Source organism: Solanum dulcamara, chromosome 1, assembly GCF_947179165.1.
Source record: "Solanum dulcamara chromosome 1, daSolDulc1.2, whole genome shotgun sequence".
NCBI lineage: Eukaryota > Viridiplantae > Streptophyta > Magnoliopsida > Solanales > Solanaceae > Solanum > Solanum dulcamara.
In genome coordinates this window covers 10,006,126-10,027,606 of record NC_077237.1, presented here as the reverse complement: position 1 = coordinate 10,027,606, position 21,481 = coordinate 10,006,126, and the positions used below count along the sequence as shown (strand labels likewise).

Below are 21,481 nucleotides of genomic sequence, written 5' to 3'. Positions count from 1 at the left end.
TCTAGTGCACAACATAGCATACATGAGACTCCTTACGACAGAAGCATAAGGGACCGTCTTCATCCTCTCTATCTTATCAGTCATTTTAGGCTACTGATCTTTCGATAAAGTAATTTCATGTCTAAAAGGAAGAAATTCATTTTTGGAATTTTGCATGCTAAACCTTGGAAGAATAATATCAATAAAAAGTGTCTGAGATAAGTCTAATATTCTTTGTTTGTGATCTCACATAAGCTTGATCCCAAGGATATGAGCCGCATCTCCCAAGTCTTTCATTTCAAAACGTGACGACAATCACTATTTTACCAAATTCAACATGCTCACATTATTTCCTATGAGTAAGATGTCATCTATGTACTGTATCAAAAATGTTACTTATGTTATTTATGTACTGTATCAAAAATGCTGCTTTGTCTCCCTTCCATTTTTTGTAGATGCCTGATTTATTTTTAAATTGAGCAAAATCAAAAGTCTTAATCGAATTGTCAAAACAAATGTCTCATGCTCTAGATGTTTGTTTCAATCCATAAATGGATTTTTTTAATTTACAAAACTTGTGTTCATTTCCACTTTCCTTGATATCTTCTGGTTGTGCCATATAAATGCACTTGTCAAGACTTCCATTTAAAAAGGTCGCTTGACATTCATTTGTCAAATCTCATAATTGTAATGAGCAATAATGGATAAGAGAATACTAATCTATTTAAGCATGGCTACCGACAAAAGGTTTTCTCATGATCAATTCCTTATTTTTGAATAAATTCTATCGCAACAAGCCTTGCTTTAAAAGTTTTCAGTTTTTCATCCATACCTCTCTTTTTCTTGAAGATCCACTTACAACCAATACGTTTAACACCCATATGTAGTTCTACAAGATCCCAGACTTGATTAGAGTAAATAGACTCCATTTCAGATTTCATAGCAATAATCCACATCTCAGAATCTTTATCATGCAGTGCTTCAACGTAATTTAATGGTTCTGTATTAGGCTCTTCAGGGATTCTATCATATGATTCTCCCAAGAGCGTAAACTATTCAGGTTTTCTAATAACTTTCCCACTATGACGGCTAGTCACTATATGATTTGCTACTTTTTGAACTAAATTCTAAACATCTTGAACATTTTCTTCCACAGCTACAGGATGTTGGACATTACTCTTACTACTTTGTGGTAGTGAGGTGTCTTGAGTTTGCTCTAGAGAAAACTCTTGGGCAACCTCATGTGCAACTTCTTGCCTATTGACATATCTCCCACTACTTGGATGTAATGGAATGTTGAACTTGTTCTGTCGATTCATCACTTGTATTCTTTTGGTGAGTTTCTGTAACACAAGTTTACTTCTAGGAACATGGTTCATTAAATATTCCTGTTAGAAACTTGGCATTTGTTGAGATAATTTTCTTTTGTTCCTTAGGACAATAAAATAAATCTCCTTTAGTTACTTTTGTATATCTAATAAAAATGCATATTTTTGTTCTATATTCCAACTTATCTGTTTTCCTTTTTAGCACATGTGTTGGACAACCCCTAACTCGAATATATCGTAGTCTAGGCTTGCGCCCATTCTATAATTTGGATGGGGTTAAAGGAATAGATTTCGAAGGAACCAAATTCAGAATATAATTTGCAGTTTCTTCAAGTATTTCTCAGTGTGTCGTTTTTGATGAACCAACGTCAATCGAAATTTGTAAAAATTTGAAAATCTCCAATACCGACCAAATCGACAATCATCAACTAGACTGTGGGTGGGGGTCAAACAAGAAGTACACTCATTATGGCCTAATCACTATGCTATTGGTTTTGGCATATTAAAAATAACATTAATCGGGAAAATTCTAAAAACCATCCAAATTTACCCTCAATCGTTAAAAACTAGTTATATATTTATCAGTAAACCTTAGTTTTAGGGTGAAATAAAAACCTCAAACAAAATTTCCTTATTGCTATAATTTTAGTCAAATTATGAGAGTAACCATTGTTATTGGGTAGAATAAAAAACATTTCAAATTTTCCAAAATTCAGAAAGACATATCTTAAATTTGAAGCCAATAACAATCAGGAAATCAAGAATTCAAGATTTGAAACTTGTAATCGTCCTTAATCAAAACAGTAACAACATCAACATATAAAGTTTGAATGAATTCATGAAAAAATATCAAAGCAGCACAATAGCATAGATTTTATATAGATTTATACAAATTCTTTTAAATCTCAAGATGACCAATAAATTTAACAAAAACAAAAATTATTCTTCAAAACAGTATGATATATACAAATTTCATCAAATATGTACCAATATGTCACGATCCCGATCCGTTGTAACTGACATTCACACTAACCCTCTGGTAGGAGAGCCTTTACTACAGCCCAACTAACAACAACCGCAAGATATAAATAATTTTAAACATGTAGAAGCGGGTTTAATCAATAAAACATAGGCTGAGTTTCCATAAACTCAAAATTATGTAGTTATCAACCCAAACATACTAAAAATCATCCTAGAAACTGAAAGACAATCGTACCAAAACTCTAAACAACTAAGAAGTCTAAAAAAGGGGGACGCAGCCCCGAAAGAAACATAACAATAGTGTCTGAATTTTAAGTCCCGGAAGAAGGACTATAAATAAGAGAGAGTCCACGGCCTCCTGAAAGAAATAGCTCACCCTTGAACTCGAATACTATCACTCCTCTAAGCGAGTTCTCTCCTCAGCAGGCTGAATATGCCCTGTACTCAACAAAGACAGAGCAAGTGTAGTATCAGTACACAAAATCAATAGTGTACTCGTAAGATCACGCGGCTAGCAGTAAGCGAGTCATGGCCAAATAAACCCTACATAAAAAGCACATATATACAAAATAACTTAACCATTTTCATTCCAACAGTACTCAACAAGATCACAGTTCATCAATCCCAATAACATAAATTCCACATAAGGGTCCTCTCATGGTACCTGCAAATACTTATTTTGTGTTGGAACGTGACACTCGATCCAAGTTTTGTGTCAGAATATGACACCCAATTCAAATATGTGTCGGAACGTGACACCCAATCTAATTATGTGTTGGAACGTGACACCTGATCCAAACATACAAAGCAATCACAATTTACCAACAATAGTCAACATTATATTATCAAGAATAAGTTCATCACAAAACAGGTCAGTAATGATCATTTCACATAGTTCATAGCACGCTTCCCTATTCATATACACATATGCATATAATAAAGTAATTTAGCAAGTACATGAGAACATACGGAAAACAAAATCATCACCTACCTCGAATTCGAACTTCAACAACTCTAAGATGCTAGAGCTTTCCCTTTTTGGACTCATTCCGCTTGTTCTTGATCTAAAAACAGTAAATACACACAAAAGGATCAACATAATGGTCTACTTTACTCGAATTACAGTATAATTCCCCACCTAGACAAACTCATGATCCTAAACCCCACCTAGGGCTAATTTCCATCATTACCCACAGGCCAAAACCCTCCCCCAATGATCTTCCACCATAGTTCATGGGTTCTAGAATTTGAATTATGAGTTTAGGTAGTAGAAATCTTACCTTTTGCGTGAGAATCCGTGGAAAAGTGATCAAAACTGCCTTGGGTCGCCAACGTCTTAAGAACAGTTTATTGTTTGGACTTCTTCCCTTATTTTATTTTTTTGAACATTATGAATAAGATGAAGATTATTTATCTTTCCTTAGTTGTGTTGGCTTTGCCGTGAGTAGTTTACTTAGGTGATATTAGTTGGTAAATTGTTCTTCCTTCTTGTTTGGATGTCCAGATTACAACATATTCCAGGTTCATGTCCATTTAAACCCTATGCTCGTATAAGTTTGGTTCATCTATGTCTAACGTGGTATCATACAAGTATGAATTTATCTTAATCTAAGTTTAGTTTTGCATGGTTGATTGTGTTCCTATATTTCTAGCTCAAATCTTTTTTTAAAAAAAAATACGTGTTTGATTTTAAGTCTGGAAGTTATGATTGCTGCTACGCTTTGTTTAGATTATCGAAAATGTGTTAGGGTATTAAACATTTAAGCATTTGTTTACTTCAAACCTTTTGATAGTTAAAATTACAATTGCTTTTATTATTAGTCACTGTAATGCCGAACTTGTTAGGTAATTTAGTATTCGTATTGGAGTTGAATTGGTTTAAAATGTGGCATTTGATAATGATTCACGTATATGCTCAAAAATCTAATTTTAGGTACTTAATATCACTAAGTCTCTCTGTTATTTCTAGCTTTCTAGAACATACTTAAAAGTGATAAAAATGCAAAGTCATTTTACTTCAGTCTCTTATATTTAAACTGTTAGTTTGTTCTTTTCTTCGTGAATCCTCTATTTCAAGGATGAAATTAGTTTTCCTGCTATTTTATATGTTTCTGATGCTGGCTTGAGAGTGTGATAGGATACTAATTTTTATTTTTATTTTCTTTGTGCATGAACTGCATCATGAGTTCACTGAAATCTTTATTTTCCCTCACATCATCGAATGGGCCATGGGAGCCCCATTTTTTTTATCCAGTCAACCTCATCTTTGCGGTAAAAGGGAAGCTGATATACAAGTCTTGGAAGGCAAAATACAGGGATTGAAAGAAAAAACGCAGGTGAAAAGAGGCTGGTATACAGTCATATAGAGTTGATATATATTGGTATACACGCTGAATATACAGGGTACAAAAATGGGCTAGGAAGGCCCAAAATGCAAGAAGGCCTAGGACACTGGTCCAGGTGGACAGCAACCAGTCTTGGGCCCAAAATTCCGATTTTCTTTATTTGTTTAATGGAAAAATTATGCGGATAAACAAACATATACTAGTTAATTAGCTAACATAGCTATAGTTTGAATTAATTAAGGCTCACAGCAAACAACTAGCTGTAATTACAGTTCAAGTTTTGTATAATTCGTGCGATTATACAGTTGATTTTTGTATAATTCGCGCGATTTACACAAACGTTGTGCGCGAATTGTATTGTATAGCGAAATATACAAACACTACAAATTGTATAGCAAATTATACAAATGTTGTGCATGAATTGTATAGTGAAATATACAAATGTTATACAAAAACTGCGAATTGTATAGCGAATCATACAAACGTATACAAATGTTGCGCGAATTATACAAACGTTGCTATAACTATAGCTACGAATTGTAATTAGCAAACTATAGGTATGGAGCACAATTAAGGTATTTTTGAGTGGCTATATGCGAAAATTCTCCATGTTTAATTAATTGTCATAATTTGTTTGAATTCTAACCTTAGCATATTTAATTAACTTAGTTGAATTCCCCAAAAGATGAACTATTTTCTTTGTGTTGTTTTGTTTTAATGAATTTCGTTTTATCAACTCTTGTGTTCTTTATTTTCTTAATCAAATATCTTTAGTCAAATTTTCACATAATTTCTTGTTTTATTTGACTAAATTGGTTTAAGTTATTATCTTACAAAAAAAAACATCGATTCATACGAATTCTCGATTAATCATATATTTTTAAAAGCCTTAATCACTTTCAATTTATTTCAAATGTTTAAGTTAAGTTTTCTTAAAAACTCAAAAATGTTTTTTATTTGATTATTTTCCCAAGATTCGCCAAATAATTTAAATTCTCGGATAACTGTGCGTTAGCGGCAACTTGGAATGCTAACACATTCTCAAAGTGGAAATTTGAACTCTTACCCTGGTTTCTCTAATTTTTAAGACTTAAATCTGTTAGAATTTTTTAAATTAAGTTTTCTTAATTTCTTTAAAAAATTAAGTGGCGACTCTTTAAAAAAAAACATTTATTGTTTCTCTAAAAAGTTAAAATTAATTTTAAATCGTTTTTTCCCGATATAACACCATGAATTATCTATTTTACCCTCGTTATATCACATCTATTTAATATCTCTTTATATTATATATAATTTATTTTTAACATAGATATTTATAAATTTTTCTTTATGTTCTTTAACATTATAAGTAAAATAATATTTTTAAGAATTTATCACAAAATTTAATATTATTCTTATGACCGTTATTTCAATATAATATGCATTAAGTATGTGTATTTGTATGTATACGTATATTTTTCTTTTCTCCACTCTTTTACTCCATGCGTTTCATATTACTTCTCTTCTTATTATTTATGATACCCCTTAAAAAAATTAATTAGAGGTGTATTTACTAAACTAACATTATTAACAACATTTTGAAACCTTAAATTTGACTATTACTATTTTATGCAGCTATTTAATACTAAGGGTAGAAATAAAAAGATATTAAAAATTTCTTTAATTTCATAAATTGGACAAGTAAATTAAAACAACTATTTTTAAAATGATAGTCAAGTAATATAAATGGCGGTGTGTATTCTCTTCTATTTAAATAAACAAGTTTTGATTGATATTGATGGAGTATTACATAAATTATAATCTAAAATAATTTAAAATCTAATTAATACAATTTTTAAATTATTTGTCCTTAATTAAATTAATTATTTGCATTTTCTACATTGAAATATATTTGTATAGTTATTATTCTCTGTTATTTTCACTAGTATAAATAAATATTAGAGCATTGATTATTGTTAATAAAATTAATTTTTTTCATTATGCTAATTTACTTCATTAATACTTAATTAATATTTTTCACATTTTTATTCAAAAAATAATGTTTATGCTTTTATGAAAAATTGTTACATTAAATTTAAAAACTGAAAATATCATGATTTCTAAAAAACTAAAAAAACTTGATAATGAAAGGTTATAATAGGCATTTTAAAATTTTAATTAGGATAAAGAAGGGAGTTTAATTATTATTCAAAGTTGAGAGGGAGTTTGATTTTAAAAGTAAAATTGGGGATGAAAATAATTTTCACCGTTTTATTTTTGATCTAGTATCTGGTACTCTCTTTCTATGTCTGGGATAATCTTCCATGTAAAATTGGAACAAGCTGTTTCGTATAGCCTGCTAATAATCATATGATAATATGCGGGAAACAGCTAAATTGGTTCAACCTTCATCTAGAAGAGAAGGTTTCTCCGATATCCCAAATGTAAAGTGGCAAGATGTTGGTGGCCTTGATTCGTTAAGACATGAATTTGACCGTTACATTGTCAGGCATATAAAGAATCTTAGAGATTACATGGTCAGCAGTTCTCTTAAATGTTTTCATATGGAAAACAACCTCTCTACCTCTCAAGGTAAACGTAAGATTTGCATATTCTCTAGCCTCTTCAAATCCTACTTGCGGAATTTCACTAGTATATTGTTCTGTTATTGAACTTTTCTGTAGCAAGGGGAATACCAGAGTTGTTCTGTTACATAAATTTTTCGAGTAGTGAAGAGGTTTCCATCTAGGGATGGCAATACCGGGGGGGGGGGTTACGGGGCGGGTTTAGAGGTAGGCGGGTTTAGATTTACGCGGGATGAGTTGAAGTAATTATTATCAAAATTAATGCGAGGCGGGGCGGGTTGCCAGTTTATGCGGGTTTAAGATATCAAATAGGAACCAGAAGAAAATTAAATATTTGTAATTAGTAAAAAATCAAAGATATAAATTTTTTATATTAAACTTTGACTTTAATTTTAAATTTTTTTTTTAAAAAATAATTAAAGTAGACAAATGTTAAGTAGAGTTAATTAGCGATTAAGAAATAATTGTTGAAATGTTAACTAGAAACAATTAATTAGTTGTTGAGATGTTAATTAGCAAAATATGAAAAAAAATTATGAATTTTATTTTTCATATTAAACTTAATTTAAAAGGAAAAAACATACAACTTTATGCGGGGTGGGGTGGTTTAAAAAATTTGCGGGTTAAAATCAACCCGCCCCGTCCCGTCCCGCCCCATTGCAATCCCTATAATTCCATCATCTTCTCTCACACTTCTGAGCATCTTAATGTGCTGGAAAACTGTGTTCTTTTTGGTGTGATCACTTGTACTCTTGCCTAGCTATATAATTGTGTCCTTGGTCCTACCAATGCACTCAACTTTGTCACAACTTGAGTTGCAAAGTGTCTCGGGAACACTGCTATTAGGTTGGGAGGATTCACTAACAAATAAATGCTTGCCCTTAGCATCCTTGCGTAGGAACCATGTTAATCTTCTTTGTATTGTTCCCATTTTATCGAGAAATCATCCAAATTTTTCCTTCAATTGAGATCTGTGTCCATCTTTATGGGTACTTTTGGCAAAATTATCCCTAATCTTTTTGCAGTAAAACATTAATTGCCAAGGCTGTTGCTAATGAAAATGGACCAAATTTTATACACATTAAGGTTCCTGCAAATTTCTATTTTCCTAATGACTTCTTTTCAAAGTTTTGCACAACTGAGGCATGATATGTTTTCTCATTTACTGATCTCCATCCAGGGACCTGAGATTCTGAGCAAGCTTGTTGGTGAAAATGAGTTAAATATTCAGACAATATTTACCCGTACGTGCAAGAACATGTTCTCCATGCATTGTATTTTCCGATGAGTTTAATTCCCATACTACAGTCACTGCCCCATTAATTATCTCTTTTATAATGGCGACATTGATATTCAAAGAGTCGTCTATTACAGTGTCTATGGATAAACAGAAGGTTGCCGCTATATTACAGTGGCCCCAACCTACGATTTATGTGAACCATTTCTCATACATTAGGGATATTGGATTAACATTACAATCAATCAAACAAAATTCGTGATTTGGCTAAATATTCACACCGAAAAGATACATGCTAATATATCTTATTAATAAGACGACAACAACAACAATAACAATATCTAGTGTAATCAACCAACTATACTATTAAGAATTCATCAAAAATATACTACTACTCTATATACTAATTAAGAGGCTAATAACTTAACTTTGAAATCTTAAACATTAACCAAGGCAAAACACAATTCTTCATCCTTTCGGAATGCCCACAACTGCATCTTCATACCACTTTTCAAACGATTCCTTCTTGTCACATCATTCCAGTGTTTAACCAACACATAACTTGAACTTGCTTTCCCATTATTTTTATTCATAGTCCATTTTCTCAGATTGATTTCACCTACTCGATGCGAAGGTTCAATCAACATCACATTCATCTCACACATTTTATTAGCCTCATTGCGTCTATTCAAAAGTTCTTCTTCATCAGGCTTTAGAAAATTATTACTCATCTGGTTTTGTGGGATTGAAAATCTTCCTTCTGCTGGTTTAACATCCGTCTCGAATAGTCTTTTTTCAATAACCAATTTAGCTGATTCAAGTAAACCCCCATTGAATGTAATCAGATTCTTGAATTCGATACTCAATTCTCTGTTGATCATTACAACAGGAGGCGCCACGGGTACAACTCTAGCAATAATGTTCCTCTTCTTTTGCCTTGCAGCCTCTTGATTGCTGAAATCACCATTGGCTACCTCTAGTGATCTTTTTCCAAAATTAGTACTTCCCCTGTAATTGTTTTTGATTCCTCTGTTTTCCCTATTATCAGCCGCCTTTACTCTGCTTTCGAGTAATTCTTGATTGTTGACAGTGACACCAATTGGTCTTACAAACTTGGCAGCAATAACAGACCAATCGAGTTTGATTGGTTTTGCTTCTTCGTAATCTTCATATTTATTTTCCACAGCTTTCTTGATCATTGATTCATCACCCCCATCGCACAAGAATCGTTCAGTAACTACTCTTCGACGACGTTTCTTTGGCATTGATCGTCTCCCCTTTGGGACAACAAGACCAAGAACTGATTTATCTTGATCAAGAACATGTGGGAATGATGATAAGATGGACCGAATATTCTGTGTGATCTTTTCTTCTTTCTTGATACGGAATTCTTTGTCTTGCTCGGCAATTAAGTTGTCTTCTTCACGATACATGGATTTTAAGTAGGAGGTTTCAGAAACAAGAAGCAAATAGTCCATACACTTCATGTTGGACGTGAATTCCATGCCCGAAAAATCGTCTAGAGTCAACAATGTGTAAACCATATTGTATGTTGCTCGAATAAATCAAAAACACTATAGAGAGAAAGAAAAGATTGAAAGAAATAATAGTGTTGTAAAGAAAGATAAACACGCGTTTGTGAAGAAGGAGAAGTGTTTTATTTATAGTAGAATTAAGAAGAATTCATCACCTTAATGGTTTGGGTTTGAAATAAGGAGGAAACCTTTTCCTTTTTGGTTTTGGATAGGTTTCTTTTCGAGGAAACGCTATTTTTACTTGTCCTAAAATTATCACGTCTTTATCCTATCTGTCATTTGACGTAATTTTATACTATACTTTCTTCCTTTTAATTATATAAATATATATAAATTTTATTTGGAGGAATGTGTTAATTGGAATTTTGGGAACACTACGGAAATATTTTTGTTGTAACTTGTAAAGAAAGGCAACACAAGTTTGTGAAGAAGGAGAAGTGTTTTATTTATAGTAGAATTAAGAAGAATTCATCACTTTAACGGTTTGGGTTTGCAATAAGGAGCAAACCTTTTTGGTTTTGGACAGGTTTCAACCCCCCCCCCCCCCCACTCTTCAATTAATGGATTAATAACGTGTTTTTTTTAAGTGAAACAATAATTAATTAAATTAATAACGTTATTTTTATTTTGATCGTTGTTTCTTTAAAAAGCAAACGCTCCACTTTTATTTGCCTTTAAATTATCATATGCCTTTATTCTATATTGTCACGTAATCCTAGGCTAAACTTTATTTCTTTTAATTATATATAAATATATAAATTTTATTTGGAGGAATTTGGTAATTGGGATTTGGGAATACTACGGAAATTCAGAAACTATAAATGAATTTTTACTTAAAACTACACGGACTATTGCATATAATTTCTAATTGGTTGTTGGACATTTTGTTTTAAACAGACATTCTTTTTCTCCTTTTTCAAAAAAGATTAAAGTTGTTATTTCTTGAACCATATAATATTTATGTTAATTGATAGGTGACATTCACAATCTTATTTTTTGAAAAAAAAATATTAAAAATATTTCAAATGTGCACATTGGAACAATAGAGTACATAATATATAATCACGGAAAATAAGGAAAACAATTCGAAAGTTGTAATTGGTTGTTGGACATTTTGTTTTAAATAGACAATTTGCTTTTTTAAAAAAGATTAAAATTGTTATTTCTTGAACTATATAATATTTATGTTAATTGGCGAGTGATATTCACAATCTTATATTTTGATAAAGAAATATCAAAAAAAAATAAATCAAATGTGCACATGGGGACAATAGAGTACATGATATATAGTCACGAAAAATAAGGAAAACAATTTGAAAGTTGTAATTAAATGTTGGACATTTTGTTTTAAATAGATATTTTTTTTTCAAAAAGGATTAAAATTGTTATTTCTTTAACTATGTAATATTTTTGTTAATTGACTGATGATATTCACAATTTAATTTTTGAAAAAAGAAATATCAATTTTTTTCTAATGTGCACATGGGGACAATAGAGTACATGATATATATAGTCGAAAAATAAGGAAAATAATTCAAAAGTTATAATTGGTTGTTCGGCATTTTATTTTAAATAGATATTTTTTTTCAAAAAAAAATTAAATTATTATTTTTTGAACTATATGATATTTATGTTAATTGACGGGTGATATTTACAATCTTATTTTTTGAAAAAAGAAATGTCAACTTTTTTTCAAATGTGCACATGGGGACAATAAAGTACATGATATATAGTCACGAAAAATAAGAAAAACAATTTCAAAAGTTGTAATTGGTTGTTGGACATTTTGTTTTAAATAGACATTTTTTTCTTCAAAAATAATTAACATTGTTATTTTTTGAACAATATAATATTTATGGTAATTGACGGGTGATATTCACAATTTTATTTTTTGAAGAAAGAAATATCCTTTTTTTCAAATGTGCACACGGGGACGATAAAGTACATGATATAATCACGAAAAACAAGGAAAACAATTTGAAAGTTGTAGTTGGTTGTTGGATATTTTGTTTTAAATAGACATTTTTTTTTCAAAAAGGATTAAAATTGTTATTTCTTGAACTACATCATATTTATGTTAATTGACGGGTGATATTCACAATTTTATATTTTGAAAAAAGAAATATCAATTTTTTTCAAATGTGCACATGGAGACAACAGAGTACATGATATATAATCACGAAAAATAAGGCTAATAATTCGAAAGTTGTAATTAGTTATTGGACATTTTGTTTTAAATAGATATTTTTTTCAAAAGAATTAAAATTGTTATTTCTTGAACAATATAATATTTATGTTAATTGACGGGTGATATTCACAATTTTATTTTTTGAAAAAAGAAATATTATTTTTTTCCAAATGTTCACATGGGGACAATAGAGTACATGATATATAGTCACGAAAAATAAGAAAACAATTCGAAAGTTATAATTGGTTGTTGTACATTTTGTTTTAAATGGACATATTTTTCAAAAATAATTAAAATTGTTATTTCTTGAACTATTTAATATTTATATTAATTGACGGGTGATATTCACAATCTTACAACAACAACAACATATCTATTAAAATCTCACTAGTGGGGTCTGGGGAGGGTAGGGTGTACACAGACCTTACTATTACCTCGTTGAAATAAAGAGATTGTTTTCGAAAGATCCTCGACTCAATATTCACAATCTTAATTTTTGAAAAAAGAAATAACAATTGTTTTCAATTATGCACATTGGGACAATAGAGTACATGATATATAGCCGAAATATAAGGAAAACAATTTGAAAGTTGTAATGATATACCAACACTAGTTAATGTAGGTTACTGCCATAGTTGATGTGAAAAAAAGAATTGAAAAAGATTAGCTAGATCATGAAACTGTGGATTTCAATGACAATTTGGTAAAAGTTGTGCTGATTTGTGTACTCAAAAAGTTGGACATAAACGGAAAGGTGATAATAGCTTAATTGATGTATTAGACACAACAACAACAACCCAGTGAAATCCCACAACGTGGGGTCTGGAGAGGGTAACATGTACGCAGACCTTACTCCTACCCTAAATGGCTCTCTTCCTCTCAATGAAGACTTTGGTGGAATAGTTGTGGCCTGGGACGATCGTTGATAGTTTCCTTTTTGAAGGAGACATTATGTTTTCATGATATTTTAAAGTGAAACAAAGAATCGAGTTCAGAGACAACTAAATATGACACATATTACTACTATGGATCTAGTAGGATTATATGGAGGAGTGTGTTTATTTTGGAACGATGATGTTCAGGTATGTCAATTCATTCAACCTCCTTTACATTGCAACTTATATACATGATATGGTAGCAGGTTATATATACTCTTATGTGTGTGTCTATTATTTAAGTACTAACAAAACTATATTTAAGTCCTAATAAAACTATTTGTAGAATTCAAGTGGAAAAACTTATTATTAAATCAAGTAGTTGGGTTTTTGGGTTATGGAGGGAGAATTTAACGATATCATTGGAGGTAGAGAGATTTCTTCTTTTAGAAATTTTTAATTTTTTTATGGGATCTTAGGATGGAAAACTTAAGCTTTGAAGCGCTGGCAGCATGAGCTCCACTATTACTTTGGGTGCCACGGCTAATATTTATACTAACCTTATACATATATTGAATACACGTATATATGCAAAGTTTCAACTGAAACATGTAGGTGCCGTGGCATCTCCAACCTTCTACATAAATACGTCTCTAGGGAAGACATTTTAAATTATGCTTAAATTTTGCAAAAAAAAAAACACTCATCCGCGGCATGAAGAGATTGTTCGTACCATGCGAAATGATTATATTAAAGAATAATTAGTTATTACTACTATTGACTAGTGAATCTTTATAAAATTATGTGTATTTGACAGTTTGTAATTGAAAACATTATTTATAAAAGGAACATGAAAATATCCGATTTAATTTATTAGCACAACATCTTAGGATAATCGATATCTTATTTATGAACTAGGTTTGCTCCTTTGGTAAGATTGTATAAGAATTAGAAAATTTTTGATACTTTTCACAACTTATGGAAAAAATACAACTTAAAAAATTTAAATTGTATGTCTAAACAAAACTTCAACTTTAAATAAATCTTATTTCAAATCAAGGATTAAATATCGCACGTCTAAACGAACTTTAAAACTCTAAAACACTGTAGTGAAATTTCAACTTCTAAATTTAAAATTTCACGACAATATCTTGAATTTCCACGCTTGAAACTAGTGGTACATAAGCAAGAGAGAGTTCATAGGTATTGAAGAGAATCAAAAGGATGTAATTGAGGATCAATTTAATATATGACGATTGGAGTGAATTTTTGAAGCCCAACATTTTTCCTAGAGTCTTCAACATTTTTATCTACTCGGGCATATTTTTATATAAAATAATTATAAACTCCATCACAATATATTCAAGTTTAACTTGTAAAAATTCAAATTCTAACATAATATACTAGCGATTTTATTTTCTTTATTGGGGATAGGAGAAAAAGAGAAATAGTGGAAGAGATTATAAAATAAGGAATCAAATCTTCATCAATAAAATAAAAGTTCAAATAATTAATCAATTGAGATATTATGATTCCCCTAGTTATTTTTTAGTGTTTAATCTAAAAAACAATTTTATCCAAAATTTGCATGTAGATCATATTAAAGTCATTATTTTTTTTTATTTTTTTTATAAAGTCTAAACTATTTTTCTATTACAAATCAACAAAAATGCAAAATGACTAGCACACACCGTTTTTACTATTAACACTAAAAGTTGAATTGAGATTTCTTGTCCTCTTACAATTTAAATCGAAGAAATGTTATATTTAGATCTCTTAGATATAAGTGTTGTTTGGCCTCAAATAATTTTTGAGAAAAACTTGAAAAAATTTTAGGAACTAATGTTTGGCCATATAATTTGTCATTACTTCTGCAAATATATTTGGCAAACATCCAAGTTTTCAAGTTCTAAAAAAAACTAGAATTTGGGAAGTATTAAAAATTTAAAAAATTATACAAACTGTTATATTTTATAAAAACACTCATCATTTATTAATTTTAATTAATATTTATCTACTAACTTACTCTATTAACGTGGCCAAGCAACACCATTAAATAACATATATATATATATATATATATATATATATATATATATTAATAGAATAATAGTTTGTTACTATCTCCTCCGAAAAAGAATAGTTTAAGTGACAAGATTGGAAAAAAAATAATCTTTTTAATACGATCAATGTATTGCTTTTGTATAGGGGTGTCAAAATGAGCCAAATATAAGTAAACCGCCTAACATGCCCAAACTTTTATGGGTTGGGCCTAAGATAATTTGTATTGGGTTCAATCTCAACTCATTCAAGACTTAACCCATTTTAAAATAATCTTCAATTGGACCCAATTTAATCTCCAATTTTAACCCGTTTTAGGATTTTTATTTGAAAAAATTACTAAAGTACACACCTTATATTATCATATTTGCTAAAAGTCCCAAAAGATTAAAAAAATTGTCAAAATCCCTACTTTTCGTTCTCTCTCTTCACTAACTTGATACATAACCCAAAACCCTTCTTCCTTGCCCAAAATCCTTTTTTCTCATCTTTATCTCACACTTTTTACGGATTCACAAATCAAAGAGGAATCGAATTCCCAAATTTTTGCCTCAAATCACGCACACGTACCTCCAGGTAAGCTTTCATTTTCGAGTTTCAGTTGCATTATCCCAAAGAGGTGGAAATATTTCTTCATCAGTTTTTTTCAATTTAATAGTTTAATGTTAAATTTTTTTGCTTCAAATTCATTCAAAATATACTGATGCATATGAAAATCGATCCGTCCTTTAGTATTGCACTCATCCAATTAATTTCTCAAAATCGAATTCTAACATTTTGTTTCTGATGTTGTTGATTGTGGGTTCCATGAAAATAGGTCTAATCAAGGTAAAGATCCATTAGGCACCAAGAATCTGCAAATGGCAAATGGCGAAGAGCAAGAAGGATGAATGCTCCGATTTTGAGTCTGACGCTGAAGAAGCTTCTGAAAAAGCTTTTAAAAAAAAGCGAAAAAGTAAAATCTATAACTACATGCCCAAAATTTACAAAGGTTCAATTTTTTCTCTTGTGTCTACTTATTTTTTATTTTAAATACAATGTATTATGAACAATAATTATAATTTTGTAGTATCCAGGTATATGCAAATGTATCAATATCAATCAAATGTATTAGTATCAATCTTTTTGTATCAAATTAAAACATATGAATCAATGTTAATCATTGATATCAATCTACTGAATAATATATCAGTGATATTAATTTGTATCATTCTAAAGTTAATGTATCCTTCTTACTCTATTACAGTAGATTTCATTTTAATTGTTACATGTATCATTCCTCGTGTATCATAGTATGGGATGTATCAATAACTTTATTCAAATAGTATAAATATGTATATTGAGACTAATACATTTGATTAAAATCGAAACAGATACATTTGATCAAAAAATGATACTGATACATTTCATTAAAATTGATACTGATACATTTGTCTAAACACGATACTGATATATTTGATTAAAATTGATATTGATACATTCTTAATGTATGGATATCCCAATAAACTTGTTTTTCTCAGTCATATACTTTTATGTATCATGCTATTTGTGTATATAATTTTTAGTTAAGTTAATGTTTAGACATCTTTATTTTTCCCATTGTTATGTATCTACAATCTTTTAAGCATTAATTTTGTGTTATTAATGCAAAGCATGAAATATGTTATTAACAAAATTTACACTCACTCATTAAGGTTCGGTACATCTTATAACCCAAGTTTTGTGACTGATTTTCTATTGTCAATAAGAGAAGAATGTATTGAGTTATTTTGACAAACCATCTTTGGTCCCTACCTCAACATCCCTCAGTGTAATTTCCAAAGCCAAATTACAAAACGACTCTTACTTCTTCAGTTGGAGCACAACAACCCCAATAAATTGCACATTAGACACATACAAAAAACGTCTTGTAACTACATGCCAAAAACCATCAAAGCTTCAGTTTTATTATGTATCTATTTAGTTTCAATCTTAATCTAATGTATCATGAATACTAGATGAATGCATCATATTTTCATTAAAAGTTATGATGCATAATCCTATTTTTTTTTGAAAAGTATTGCAATAGATTTCAATTTCATTATTACATATATCATTTATCATGTAGCAGAGTTTGCTATGTATCCATAATATTATTTAAATTGAAAAGAATATGTACCTGTATGCATTACTCAATACTTTTGATACATGAACATTGATGTTTTCAGGAATGTATCAATGTGTAGCATGTTATTATTATGTATCAGATATTTCAAGAAATATCATATATCAGTGTTTTGTTTTCTATATGCAGTTATGGAGAGAATGTATCCGTTCAGTTACCCAACTGTCTTTATACATTAATCCTAATGTTCTATAATTTGTATAATTCGTTTAAGTAATACATAATTGTATCAACTTCGACTAATTCGATATGCATCAAATCTTGTTATGTATCTACAATCTTTTATATTGTTTTTGTGTTACGAATGCAAGGTATGAAGTATGTTATCAAAAAAAAATCACTCACTCATTAAAGTTTGGTACATCTTATAACATAAGTTTTATGATCGATTTTTTATTATCCATAAGAACATAAAGTGTTGAGTTATTTTGCCAAATTATTTTTGATCCCTACCTCAATATACCTCGGTGTAATTTGCAAGGCCAACTTACAACTTACAACTTACAAGGCCAAACTATTTTTGATCCCTACCTTAATATGCCTCGGTATGTTACTAATTTATTTGGAGCAGAACAACCCCAATTTTTAACATCTTGCAGATTACCCAATTTTATTTATATATAAATATTGAATCTTTCTATATGTCTCAGTGTGCATCATGCTATTTATTCACTTAATATACATTTCAATATTACAAAAATTGTGATGTGTTTGTAGTTGCGTTTGCTGAGTTCCTTAGCGATGGAATTTCGATCCATCTACTACAATCCAAGTTGATTACCTTCGATCAAGATATGCAGCACTCTTATGAAAATATGGTTGTGAAAAAAAGTCAAGGAAGACTATGTTAGTGAAAACGACGATCCACCAAATCCTAACGATTATTTTGTATCCCCTGCTGATTAAGAATTGATTGTTGTAAAGTAGTTGTGTATCAACTATTCAACTTTAAATTTTACCTTTAATTTTTAAGACACTTTTGCTAATGGTTTTAGAAAATTACTCTTGTAAACATGTATCTATGTCTAATGTTCTTAAATTTAATTATATTATGTTAATTACTCTATGTTGTTGGATTAAGAATTTTTTTTCATACTGTCTTTTTTAATAAATTAATTGATACATAAAAGCATGTATAAGTTGCATATTTATACATTGTTATATAATTGATACATAACAGTTTCATGTTAAAACACAAGTTGCATATTTCATATTGTCTTTTTAATCATCTGAAAAAATCCTAATACATAGCTACATCATATGTATCAGATACATTACAAATTAGCAATGTCTCATGTATCACTACGAAATAAACTACAATAATTCACAAAAAAATAATGATACAATAGATATTCATGTATCATGCTCATTTTCTTGATCAGAAATTTCACTTTCAAATTAATACAGTATGTATCCAATAAAAATTAATCGACACTCTTTAATATATGTATCAAATATAATTTATTAGCCATGATACATTGGTCATGATACATTCGGTAAAAAATATCTGAACATAATACATTGTAGATTTTTGGGCGTTGCCTAGCAGCGTCAACAGTTGAGACACTATGTTGCTGCCATTTTTTTTGAGTCCCTCAAAACACGTCTATTGATTCGTAACCATAACATTAAGCAATAACTGAATTTCAATTCACAATTTTTTTGAAATAACAATTTATCATTACTTAAATATCTCGACATCACAAATTAGAAATTATAATATCCGACACAAAATAACAAATTACATACCTCTTATCATTAGATCTCAATAGTTTGTCCAATAACTAATTCATCACTTTTGTATCACTCATATCTCACTTTATTTTTTCAGGTCCCTGAATGTCTCAACAATATATATATATATATATATATATATATTAATCATATATCTGAAACAAATTTTGAAGTTTTTTGATTTGTTACGATCTGGGAGAGAATTGAGAGAAGAAAATTTGAATTTTGAATTGTTGTTTGAAATTGATACGAGTTGGTAGAATTTGACAGCAAATTGATTGGCATGATTAGGGAAACTCACATTCAATTTTACTTTCTCTTTCCTTTTTAATCGTAACTGAAATTTGAATTAATGTATCAGACCAATGTATCCACAAGTCTGAATGTATCCGGATGCCAAAAAAATTAAGGAATTTTTGTAATTCGAAAAAAGGTAGGGATAAGATGTAATTTGATCATTACACTATGAAATTTATGTAAGTTATACTTTTTATTTGCATTGGTGTAATGTATGTTCTCATATCAAATGTATCAATTACAATTTATTTTATATCTTTTAGGATTAATCTATCCATCTGTAAATTTTTATTTTTATTTTTCTTGAGTTGAAGTTCAAATTATTGTTATAAAAGGTAAATAATGATATTTTATAATTATTGAGATTAAGCGGGTCATGACCCAACCCGAATTTTAGCCCAACCAATTTGAGCCCAAAGTAAATTTGGGCGGGTCATGACCCAACCCAATTTTTATTTCAATTCATTTTAATATTCTCAATTTCAACCCAACTCGCCTATTTGACACCCCTACTCTTGTCCATATTGTTATTTTGTTGTTGGTGATTATTATCAATTATGTTATAAGTTTTTTTAATGGAACATGTTGATTATAAAATGATAATACAAACTTATGATATTTTAAATAATTTTTAAAACTTACGGATAAAAAATAATATTGTTTGAAATAGTCAAATATTCTTGAAAAATTGGTGGCCAAACGAATGGTGAAATTTCACCAAAACTTCACCAAAAAATAACTTATCTAGAATATCTGAGAACTTGGGGCCAACCACTAGCCCACACCATTTTATGACCCGTAAGTCTAACTATTTTCCTATTACAAATCAACAAAATGACTAGCACACACCATTTTTACCATTAACACTAAAAGTTGAAGTGAGATCTCTTGTTCTTTTATATTTAAATCAAAGAAATACTATATTTAAATCTCTTAGATATAATTGAGATCTTTCATTAAAAAAAGTCATAAAATAAATATAATTTTTTTTTTGTAAAGAGGTAAAAAATGTCATTTCTTCCGTAACCTAAACATTTTACAGATTTTGTAAAAAATTAAGAATTACTGCATTTTATCAAGCTAACCTTATTACTAAGGCATAATATATAAATATATCTTTTAAATTGATTTCAACTGATATCTAGGTCTTCCAATTTTAGATTGACACAAATAGACAATTAAAGTTATATAAAATTGAACAAGTAGATACATGTGTCTTACATGATATAATACACATAGGACGCTAAGTAGGTTCCTCATAGAAGACCAATAATCAAGCTTTCTTCAAGTTCCTCTCTAAGGTATGTGAGTTTTCATCCATGGGTTCTTCCACCCATGGAGTCCAAATGTTTTCTCAACCTAGCATTTCAATTCAAAATGATGAAATCTTATGGGCTTTTACATGATGGTTCCAAATGCATAGATTATGTTATATTTGAAGTTTATTTACTTTTATATATATATATATATATATATATATATATGACTCTCAATTCCAAGTGATGAGTTTTTATGGATTTTCATACTATGATTTCAAAATGTATAGATTCTTGGATATTAGAAGTTTATTTGTCTATGTTGACTTATGGTGATTCTTATTTACATGAAATGGATGATTTATCAAGGTACCTCTATGAAGGCTTGGAGGTAATTTTAAATTATATTGGTGAGTTGTTTTAAGATGTTTAAATAATAAATTCTTTCACTCTCATGCATGCTAGCATTGATTTAAATGACTTGAAAGTTGATTGCTTTGAACCCACCTAGTTTCCTATGATAAAGTAAAGTTGAAATGAAGTTTGATTCCAATGAATATTATGAAGCAAATGCTTATGAAGGAGAGTCTTTATGAAATAATTGATTGATGAAAGAGCTTTTTAGCCAAAGTAAGGTTTCAATGTAAAAGGACGATTCTCACATTGAATCAAATAAAATGTTTAAGGTTATGATATGACATGTATGACATCCCTATAGGCCGCCAATGCTTTTGAACATTTTTTCAAAAAGGAAAGTCCGATTAGCATGGTACCCGGAATACCATCACTGATTGTAGACCTAATTTTCTTATAAATCAAGGTTCATTAGTAGAACGGTAAATAGGGCATGACAGTCATGATGATATTATAAACCAAAGGTTTTAATGAGCTATTCCACCGATGATGATTTGATGTCTAAAGTTATACAATACTTATG

The 21,481-nt window shown here is 29.7% G+C and overlaps 1 protein-coding gene and 1 pseudogene across 1 annotated transcript; both read right to left on the bottom strand.

The window, feature by feature from the left end:
- Positions 1 to 8,062: 8,062 nt before the first annotated feature.
- Positions 8,063 to 8,154, bottom strand: LOC129903927 (U6 spliceosomal RNA; annotated as a pseudogene).
- A 709-nt stretch (positions 8,155 to 8,863) lies between these two features.
- On the bottom strand, positions 8,864 to 10,045 carry LOC129887041 (putative B3 domain-containing protein At5g35780). Its single transcript, XM_055961989.1, has one exon. It carries the CDS (start codon positions 9,976 to 9,978, stop codon positions 8,872 to 8,874), a length of 1,107 nt encoding a protein of 368 aa, XP_055817964.1. The 5' UTR covers positions 9,979 to 10,045; the 3' UTR covers positions 8,864 to 8,871.
- Between the last annotated feature and the right edge of the window lie 11,436 nt (positions 10,046 to 21,481).